This window comes from Ramularia collo-cygni (assembly GCF_900074925.1).
Source record: "Ramularia collo-cygni strain URUG2 genome assembly, contig: RCC_scaffold20, whole genome shotgun sequence".
Taxonomy (NCBI): domain Eukaryota; kingdom Fungi; phylum Ascomycota; class Dothideomycetes; order Mycosphaerellales; family Mycosphaerellaceae; genus Ramularia; species Ramularia collo-cygni.
In genome coordinates, this window is record NW_019716274.1 from 45,636 (window position 1) to 56,898 (window position 11,263).

General features: G+C 43.6%; 2 protein-coding genes; both read left to right on the forward strand.

Moving 5' to 3' along the window:
* Positions 1-366: 366 nt before the first annotated feature.
* On the forward strand, positions 367-1,807 carry RCC_09878 (probable phosphoprotein phosphatase X-1; the record flags this gene model as incomplete). XM_023775117.1 has 4 exons in its annotated part: positions 367-507; positions 568-658; positions 712-892; positions 961-1,807. The coding sequence occupies 4 exons, from the start codon at positions 367-369 to the stop codon at positions 1,805-1,807; spliced, it is 1,260 nt and encodes a 419-aa protein (XP_023630885.1).
* A 1,182-nt stretch (positions 1,808-2,989) lies between these two features.
* On the forward strand, positions 2,990-5,906 carry RCC_09879 (uncharacterized protein; the record flags this gene model as incomplete). XM_023775118.1 has 3 exons in its annotated part: positions 2,990-3,613; positions 3,661-4,239; positions 4,296-5,906. 3 exons carry the CDS (start codon positions 2,990-2,992, stop codon positions 5,904-5,906), a joined length of 2,814 nt encoding a protein of 937 aa, XP_023630886.1.
* Between the last annotated feature and the right edge of the window lie 5,357 nt (positions 5,907-11,263).

Sequence of the window (11,263 nt, forward strand, 5' to 3'; positions counted from 1 at the left end):
AAAGGGAAGGCGGAGGTCTTCGGAGGGCCAGTGTCTAACGGGATGACGGGACGACGGGAACCCCGCGGTCGATCCCGAGAGTTTAGCGGCCGCGTGCCTGGGTGAAGCTAAAAATGATGCCTCACACGACGCGTTGAAGGCAGACGGACAGACGGGATTAATGCTAGACATTTGACAGCCTTTCCACCAGCATTCTCCGCCCCCAATCTCGATATCCGGACCCGTGTCAACCATTCCAAGCAAGCACCTCACCGAACATCCCACCTCTACCGCCAACACCGCCATCACCCGGTACTCCGGCGCAAACGAGCCCAGCGGAGCAAGAAGCAGGATCGGAGGGTTGGGGAAGGGAAAAGAAGGAGCATCATGTCCAACCTGGACAAGCAGATTGAGCAGCTGCGAAGCTGTCGACCCATTCCCGAGCGCGACGTCAAGGAGTTGTGCTTCAAGGCGCGGGAATTGCTGATTGAAGAGGGAAATGTCACCAGCGTGAATGCTCCCGTGACGGTAGGCCGATGTTTGATAAGAAATATGATGGGGAAGAGGCTGACAGTGAGGATTTGGTAGATATGTGGGGACATTCATGGCCAATTCCACGATTTGATGGAGCTGTTCCGTGTTGGTGGCGATGTGCCCGACACGAATTACTTGTTTATGGGTTTGTCTTTCAATCCATCCATCCATATCAACTAACCTCATCAATCTATACAGGCGACTTTGTCGATCGGGGCTTTTATTCGCTGGAATCCTTCCTCCTCCTCTTGTGCCTCAAAGTGCGATATCCCGACCGCATCACCCTCATCCGCGGCAATCACGAATCCCGCCAAATCACCACCGTCTATGGCTTCTACGACGAATGTTTGCGCAAATATGGCAGTGCCAATGTGTGGAGGTAAAGACATCCATCTTGTCAATATCCCAACCATGTCACCACATTCTAACATTCATCGATTGCCTCAGATATTGCTGCGAAGTCTTCGACTATCTCGCCCTGGGAGCGCTGGTCCTCGGCGCCTCCACCGACCTCTCTCCCACCGACGCGGCTTTCGTCGATCCCGCACAAGCAAACTCCGACTCCGAAGATATTGAGATCGAAATCCTCAATTCCCAAGGCAATATCATCAACCGCTTTCCTCGAACCCGAGCCCAAACATCCCAAGACACATCACAACTCTCCAACCCGCAATCATCCCCCTCACAAACACCCGCAGCATCACAAACTGGCGCTCCGGGAACAGGCGCCACCTCCTCCTCGAATGGCTCTTCTGGAAACAACGGTGGCGCCGTCCTCTGCGTACACGGTGGTCTAAGTCCTCTAATCGATAGCATCGACAAGATCCGGCTCTTGGACCGCAAACAAGAAGTTCCCCACGAAGGTGCAATGTGCGATCTCCTCTGGTCGGATCCGGATGAAATCGACGGCTGGGGTCTCTCTCCGCGCGGAGCAGGCTTCCTCTTCGGCGCCGACATTGTGAAATGCTTCAACTACAAAAACGACCTCTCCCTCATCTGCAGAGCGCACCAATTGGTGATGGAAGGTTTCAAGGAAATGTTCGATTCCACCATCGTGACCGTCTGGTCGGCGCCGAATTATTGCTACCGATGTGGGAATGTGGCAGCGATATTGGAGTTGGGCGAGGATGAGGGTGGCGGGTATGGGAGAGCGAGTAATGGGGATCAGGGAAGGACGGGAGCTACCGGAGAGCAGAGAGTCGGGCCTGGGAGGAGGTATAGAGTGTTCGAGGCCGCGCCGCAGGATTCTAGGGGTATGCCTAGTAAGAAGCCCGTGGCGGATTACTTTTTGTGAGGGACACTCAGTCGGCTGGACTTCAGGAACTGGAGGTGGCTGCTAATGGGCAGTACGGCATGAAAGTATGACGATGAGATGAGATGAGATGAGACGAGATAAGGCGTTGCGGGCTGTATTTTCTGTTCAGTGAAGAAGTAAGTAAGTTAAATACCCATGCATAGTTCAAAAGTGTGCTGTATATCAACCAATCAATCACCCATCGTACGGATAGAATCAATGCATCACATTAATGAATCTCTAACATGTACAGAGCAGATAGGGCATCCACACTCAAAGTCTTATTATAGGAGGTATTGGATGATTCGATCAGCTTCTGGGACTCTGCGTCATCTTGAGTTTCCGCCCTCGCTTTCTAAAGAATGTCTTCAATACTGGCGAGAGCTCCTATCTCCGAACAACCCGGTTCGCCGAGCTAGATCTGGTTGAGTCGACATCTGGAGAAGATGTCATCCGTGAGGAGCTCCTTTTGGTTGGTACACCTTTAAGTTGGACACAAGTCGCATCAATCCATAGAGTCCGCGGACAGTCTCGTAATCGCATGCGTCGAACTACAGCAGCTGAGCTGGCTAGGACTTGAAAGACATGTCCTTCAAGCAGGATTCGTTCCCGAGGATCTGGGTCTCCCCAGGCATACTTTATAAGACAGTCTCGCACATCGGTGTGACCGCTCCGTTGAGATCTCCTAGGGGGAGTACGTGATGTCTTGGATCATCTGCAAACACTGACTCTACAAACATTAGCGGGAACGCCTTCGAGGAGTAGTACAGCGATGTATACGTGCAAGACATGATTCGGTCGAGATTATGTCCCATTCGAAAGGAGGGAGGCTGAGCAACGGGGAAGCTACAATATAGAGAGATCTCTAGCCAAGGACACTGGGAGATCGAGCAAAAGTGGGTTTAAGGCGATCTGCAGGCCAATTGAAGCCGCGAGGCTGTTGTCCATCGAATGCACTTCTATCCTTGATACGTGAAGAGCAGCGTCTCAACAGTGACACGCTGTGATCCAACGCAGACTGACGAGGGAGGTAGATGATGTTGTAGGGAGGTGTAAAGTAAGAAGGGCGGGAGGCTGCCCTATCGTGCTTTGTAAGAGATGAGTAAGAAAAGTGGAGAACGACGACGACGACATCTCGCCTGATAACGCTCTTGTCTCATCTCACACCACCTCATTCCAACAATGGATAAGATCGAAGAGCTCGACGGATTGCCCGTATACACTCCAAGAGATCAGTACCACCAACAATATCGCAGACGAAGTGTTCGACGTAGAGCTCTGCGTTTTATCCTTCTAGCTTGCCTCACCTACATAGCATACACGCAATGGTCGAAAGGCGAAGCCGGCAACCCAAATCTCCTCTCCTTGGAAGAGCTTGATAAAGACTACGCTACCTGTGCAAAGCTTCGATCGACACCTGTCGACCCCAGCGGCCACCGCAACGTCAGTGCTCGATATGTGGACGGCGTGAAGCCAGTTCTCATCCGCAACGCTACTGTCTGGACTGGCGAACCCAATCCCGACACTGAGGATTACTCTTGGACTACCCTGGATGTACTGCTTCGACATGGACTCATCGAGCAAGTCAGCTCCCATATCCCGGATGATGACCTGCCTGAGGAATGTGATCGTGTTGATGCCCACGGCAGACAACTCACTGCAGGAATCATTGACATGCATTCACATACTGGAGTCGACTCTCTGCCTGAATTGCGTGGAAATTCCGACACGAATGAACTTTCCGAGGACGTCACACCTTTTGTTCGAAGCTTGGATGGTTTCAACCCGCTTGATCCGCAGATTCAGGTGGACTCTCTCCTCTATCCTCCACTCGACAAAGCTAACAATCTCAGGTCATCAAATCCGGTGGAGTGACAACCTCTCTCATCCTTCCCGGTAGTGGCAACAACATTGGTGGAGAGGCCTTCGTGATCAAGCATGCTGTCGGAAAGAGTAATGGCAGACCAGAGTTGAGTATTGAGAGTCTGCTGGCTGATCCCGAGAGAAATCATCGATACATCAAAATGGCATGTGGCGAGAATGCCAAAAACGTATATGGTCAGGTGGGCAGAAACTTTGGTCCTTTCAGCCGACTGGGAGAAGCGTGGTATTTCCGTCACGCCTTTGAGCAGGCCGCAGCTCTCAGAGACAGTCAGGATGATTGGTGTGCGGCTGCAGACTCCATCGGACCTCAAAGTATGAGCTCATACTTACCTGCAGACCTCAGGTGGGAGACATTAGCTGCGGTTCTCAGAGGTCAAGTCATGGTAAACACTCACTGCTACACAATCCCAGATCTGGAGTCCTTCATCGGCTACACGAATGAGTTCAAGTTTCCAGTTCGGGCATTCCATCATGCTCACTCGAYCTATCTCATTCCCGAGGTTCTGAAGAGAGCGTATGGCGGTCGTGCACCAGCTGCTGCTTTGTTTGTATGTTTGAACACTGTCAATCCATAAAAACTAGCTAACAACCCCACTCAACTCAGGCGGACAACATGTACTATAAAGCGGAGGCGTATGCGGCGTCGGAGCAAGCTGGAAGGATCCTGTACGATGAAGGCATCACCCCAGTCTACGTCAGCGACAATCCCGTCCTCAACGCCCAGCATGTGGTGTTTGAGGCAGCAAAAGCATATCGTAACTCGCTTCCTTACCATGTCGCCCTGGCCGGAGTGACGAGTGCCTCAGCAGAGCTCCTCGGATTGGGCTCACGGCTTGGCAAAGTCAAGGCTGGTTTCGATGCAGACGTCGTACTGTGGGACTCCGACCCTCTTTCAGTTGGTGCCACTCCTTTGCAGGTCTTCATCGATGGTGTGCCGCAGTTTGAAAAGCCGTTCAATCTTTCAAAGCCTTTGACTGCCCCGCTGGAAATGACAGTCTATCCGACTTTGGAGAAGCAACCATCAAAGTTTGACAATGTCGTCTTTACGGGCGTTTCCAAGGTCCAGCTACCTGGCCATGAGCAGTCGATGGATCTCGATGGCAAGACTGGTCAAGTTGTCATCAAAGGTGGTAGAATCGTGTGCATGGGCGACTGCGAACATGCGATATCGTCAAGCAACAATGTGGTGGCCTTGAAGGACGGGCATCTCGCACCGCCACTCACAGCATTTGGTAGCCTTCTTGGCCTTGAAGAGATCTCGGCCGAAAAGGCCACTTCAGATGGCTCCCTCGGAGAAGGTTCCTTTTCGGCCGCCATTGACGGTCTTCGTTTGGATGGTAAGAACTTGGAAGCAGCTTACTCCCACGGTGTGACTAAAGCAATCACTGCTCCCAAGTTTGGATCGACCGAACATAAGGGTATCAGTGCTGGATTTCGCACCGGCGCAAAGCATTCTCTTGATAAGCATGCTGTGTTTGATCCCGCTGTCGCATTGCACTACACATTGACAGCCTCTGCGAAACAAGGAAAGACACCCACAACATCCAGTGCGATTGCGGAGCTGCGAGCAAAGCTTCTTGGGGCACTTTCCGGCAAAAAAGCAGAGGAAGAGCCTTCGGCCGAGCAAGTTGCGCTGACAAAAGTTATGAACGGCAGTCTTCCACTTGTAATCAATGTGCACTCTGCTGACACCATCGCCTCTTTGCTGCGCTTGAAAGAAGAAATGTCCACAGCCATTGAAGCAAGCAAATCGTCTGCAGACTTACGCCTGGTATTGTTCGGTGGTGCGGAATCTTGGATGCTGGCAGAAGAACTCCACAATGCCAACGTCTCCGTTATTTTATCTCCTCTCTTCAGCTACGCAACGACCTRGGATGAACGCCGAGCTCTAACCGGAGCCCCACTCACCAACGGGACAGCCATTGATATTTTACATGCAGCTGGTGTAAAAGTCGCCATTGGCGTTGGCGAGGACTGGGAAGCTCGGGATCTTTTCTTACAGGCTGGAATCGTGCATGCGAACAGTGCGGGGAAGATCAATGAGAAGGAGGCTTTGGCTTTGGCTTCGAGTAATCTCTATGATATTCTTGGAATTGAAGAGGGCAAAGGGGAGGAATTGGAGGAGTTTGTGGTTTTTGAGGGGAATCCGTTGACTATTGGTGGGCAGATCAGAGCTGTTGCTGATGGAAGTGGTGGTGTGCAGATTTGGTCTTGATCAAAATAGACACAGCAATACATAGCGTTATAGAGAGAAATGATCAGAGGTGATGCAACCTTTTTGTCGACAATGTGTGTGTTTGCAAGCGCTGCTAGAGTGAATCATTGGCCCAATCCAATGGGGTTTCATACAATCCATGAGCTTTGCTACGATCCAATAGGCATCGCAACGCTCCAATAGACATGCACAAAACACTCTCGGCTCCTAGAAATGAATGCCGGATTGCCATGTGAGTCGTGTTCCCTCAGATACTACCGTGGTCACCCTCGATCAAATTGCTGCTTAAATTCAAAATTTGTTCCAACGACAATGTCGACAGGACGAATAACACTTCAATGACACCTACATGTGTCTCTCAACGTGATCTTCAAGCTTCTGAGCTGTCCGCTGTACTGCTTCTTACATTAACGGAGTTTTTTTCCAGCGACGCTTATCCACCCCGGATGGCGATGATTCATTTCAACGAGGCGACCTACAATTCAACCGAAGTTGTACATGCCTCTTCGGATCCTCGTGAAGCTGCTAAGATGCTCGTTGTGATGTTCCTTACATTAATGAGTTTTTTTTTTCTAATTTCGMCTGTTCTCCCTAACGGCGATGATTCATTATAACGAGGGAGATAACACCTCAATCGACGTTCGATATGCCTCTTAGGATCCTCGTGGAGCTGCTCAGGGGTTCGTTGTATTGTTTCCTACATTAATTGAGTTTTTTTCTAGCGACGCTTGTTTGCCTCAATGGCGAGAATCCATTACAACGTGGGATATAACACCTCAACCGACCTTCCCTATGTATCTTTGGATCCCCGCGGAGCTGCTGAGGTGTTGATTGCGATGTTCTTGTATCAATGGTTCTTTTTATATCCTATATTCATGTTTCGCTCCGATGGTGATAAATGATGTTAACAGGGCAACTTACATTTCAATGAAACTTCTATATGCTTCTTCAGATCCTTGCGGAGCTGTTCAAATGCTCGCTATATCGTTCTTACGTCAATGGTTCGTTTTTCCCTCTAAGACTCACAACCCGCTCAAAAGTTGATATTCGATGCAATGTGAAGAATATCACTACGATGAGACTTGTATAGGCCTCTTCGGACACTCGCCGAGCTGTTTAGATGCTCGCCATATTGTTTTCACGCCAATGGTTCGATCTCACCCCTGAGACTTATAATGCGTATAAAAGTTGATATTCGATGTAATAGGAAGAATATCAATATAGTCGAGCTTGTATATGCATTTTCGAAGCCTTACGAAGCTTCTCGGATGTTCGTTATATCGTTCTCGTATCGATAGCTCGTTTTTATCTCTAAGACTTAAAATTCGCTAGAAAGTTTATATATCGATATAACGGGAAGAACATCGATATAGTCGAACTTGTATAAGCTTTTCCGGGTCCTTACGAAGCTTCTCGGGTGTTTAGTATACTATTCTCGTATCGATAGCTCGTTTTTATCTCTAAGATTCGCGGTCCCCCGAAAGTTAATAATCGATGCTAATAAGCAAAATATTAGTATAGTCGTAATTGTCTAGGTCTTTTTAGATCGGTATCTAGTAGTTCTAATGTTCGTTATATCGTTTTCTATATTAGTAGCTCGCTTTTTCGGTTAACTCGATATTTTACTCTAATATTAATAGTCGGTATTTATAGAGGAACTAATAGTATAACTGTACTTCCCTAAGCTTCTTTAGACCCGTATTAATCTATTCGGATGTTAGCTATATCGTATTCTATATTATTATATCGTTATTTACATTAAATGCTCGATCTAATAGTCCCGACTAAAATACTAAGAGCTCCTCCTAAAGAACGCTATACTACTATAACTATACTCTTATATACTTATTTAAGGTCTCTTTAAGCTATTATAGTGTTATCTATATCGCTATTATATATAAATACTTCGTTTTACCGCTAATAAATCTTAGCCCCTAAATTTGCTCGATTAGCATATCTTACCCCTCGTAACTAGTATATCGCTATACTCGGGGTTAGAGAAGTAATTTTAAACATATAGCTTACTTATCCTACTATTATTATATCCTTATATCGTATAAGAGTCTACCGAATCCGTTTTGTTCCGTAACCCCTAAATTTCCCCCTACTAGTATTTCTAGACTCGAGTACTTAGTATAGCGATATATCTAGGGGTAGAAACGTTTTTCCTAACATCTAAAATGCTTGTCCTAGTATCGTTATAGCGTTATATCGTATCGGAGTACATTAGATTCGTATTTAGTCTTTATCCTCTAAATTCGCGTTCTTAATATTTCCTAGCTCTAGAGATAAGTATATTAATATACCCGGAAGTAGGGAGGTTTCTTTTAATACCTAAAATATAAATCCTAGCGTAATTATAGCCTTTTACCGCACTAGTTTGCTTTATTCGTATTAATACCTTCGAATCGAATGTATAATCTATTAGCCGTTCGTAGGCTTTAGTAATCGATAAGGCGCTATAGTCGAGGGTAGAAATATAAGTTTTAACGCTTAAAAAACAAATTCTAGCGTCGTTAAAACGTTACTATATATAGGTAAGCTTTATTCGTAAAAAGTAGCCTAGCCGAGTCGATTCGATATATCTACGATATTTCATTTTAACGATTAGCGAAGCGATATAGTCGAGGGTAGAAACATTCCTTTTTATGCTTAAAATACATATTCTAGCGTCGTTATAGCGTTATTATATATAGGCGAGCTTTATTCGTATTAGTATAGTCTAGTTAGATCGACTCGATCTATCTATAATATTTCGTTCTAACGGTTAATAAAGCGCTACGCTCGGGGCTAGAGATATTCTTTTAAACACTTTAGAAGGTTATCTAAGCGTAGCTATCGCGATATATAGCTACTCTTTCGCTTATTCGCATTAGTGTAGTATAGTCGGCTCGACTCGATACATCTATAATATATCGTTATAACGGTCGACGAAACGCTACGTTCGGGGTTAGAGATGTTTATTTAAATACTTAGGAAGGTTATTAAAGTGTCGCTATATCGATATATAGCTTTATATCTGCTTAATCTAGCATTAACTCTCTCTTATTACGGTTTCGATTTATCTATAATATATCGTTATTATTAAAACCTAACAGGTTAAGAAAGGGAAGAGAGCTTAGAGTAGAATCTACTCTAAGGTGATTCCCTAGTTAGGTAATTAGGATGCTAAGGCCAAAGGCACATACTTATTCTTAATATTTAGTTCTTAAGATAATTAATTTAATTAATATACTTGTTTTGTTCCTACTTTAAGTGCTATACACCTTATAATAAATTAGTTTAAGATTAGAGTCTCTTATCTCACCCTTTGCCGCTGCATCCTATTACCTCTCTAGCCTCTAGATTTGGATTTTTAGTTAGACAATTTAATAGGTTATAAGCCCGGGTTTTACTAAACTAAAGGAAAGAACTTTAACCCTAAAGTAGTAAAGGTATTCCCTACCTTATACTAGTATATAAAAAGAGGAAAGAGAATTTTAGATCCTCCTATACTACCCTATAAGAGATACTAAGGATTAGTATATAGATAAGCTAGGAAGAAAATCTAAAAGGATAAGGGTCTAAAGCTATAAAATAGTTAAGGCCTATTTGTTAAAGCCTATACTAATATACATTCTCCTCCTCTACTACTAAAAGCCTTAGTAGGACTAAGCTAAATAAAAGAAAATTTTTTATTTTATAAAGATAGAGGATAATAAGAACATAACCTTCTAAGCTAGGATTCTAATTCTAGGAAGGGAGAACTAGAAGAGATAGTTTAATCTCTAGAAGGATAATCTAGAAGGGAAAGGTGTCTTTAATACTATTAAGTTAATAATAATAGTTAATAAAGGAAAGATTACTATAYAGCTAAAGAAAGACTAGCTAGGAATTATAGYATAAGATTTAAGCTTTAGTAAGAGYAATATAAAATGCAGATATAAACTAAGATTAAGGATTAGTTTAGATAATRYAGATAAGCTYTAAGCTAATTTAGCTTTACCYTATACTACTAARATATAGATCTTCCTACTTTTAAAGTATAGTAAGGTTCTAACTACYTATATAATAGTTATAGTTTAGGAACTTATTAATTTTAGAATAATAGATAATAATTTAGTTAGATTAGCCTAGAGTAAAATTAGTTAGATAGCTAAAAGAATTGTAGAAGTTAATCTAAAGGAGGCTTACTATAAAGACCCCTATAGGAAAGCTAGGATCCTCCTCTTAGCCCTTCTACTAAGATTTAAGGCAACTAAGAATACTATTATAGCCTAACTACTTCTTAAAGGAGATTATAAATAGATTCTTTTAATTCTAGAGTTATAAGAGGCTAGGGACAATTCCTTAGAGATTATAATAGCTGTATTTAACCTTACCTATTTCCTATATAAAGGAAAACATAGAATTAAGGAATGCCTAGACCTTTAAAAGGCCTAGAAGGTAATTAGATCTCTATCCTAAGGTAACACTTACTAGTAATTAAATGCTAATAGGCTAAGATAGGTCTAGAGATTTAATAAGAAATTTTCTAAGAAGCCTTAAGGGCTAAGAAAAGATTCTCTAGAAGATCTAAGAAAGGTAGTTAATTCTATTATTAAGGAGATAAGAAAAGTTAGAAGAACATCTARAGAGAGAGCTTATTAAGCTAAGGATATTACTAGCTTAGAAGCATTATCTTCCTACTTATTAGACAAAGAGGAAGTAGATAAAATTGCCTACTTCTTAATTAATACAAAAGGCAAGTTATTATCCTAAGAATAGCTTCTTAATTCCTATATATTAGCCTATATAACTAACTAGCTACAACTTTTTAGATCTATAAAACCTCTTTCTAAAAGGAGGTAGATTAAGGTTAGAGGAGGTWACCTTTAGGGAAGTTATATARGGGAGGCTCTAATAGAAGGAAARAATARAGGAAAAGTTTTRCTTAAAAATACKCTTCTAGTTCCTAGTCTTAGAGTTAACCTTATCTCCTAGAATTAGTTTAGTTATTAGTTTAGTGTTTAACTACTATAGTTTACTCTTTTGTCCTAAAATAGGACTCCTGTTATATATACTAAAATATATAATAGTATACCTGTTATTTCCTCTATTTCTATAGCCCTCCTAAAGAGGGCCTTTTTAACTTTTAAAAAAGAACTAACAAGTTAGTAAGAGTAAACTCTAGTTAAGTAATACTTCTATCCTACTAAAGGTTAGTAGGAGCTATAGTATAGAAGACTTAGTTATTTTAGAAAGAATCTCCTAAAGAATGTCTATAAGGTTATAATGTTAGGGAATAGCCTACGGTACCGCTACGGTACCGCGAGGGTATAATATAAGGACTATAGAGGTACGCCGACGTCGGCGCCTCGGCGAAGTCCTATACTTAG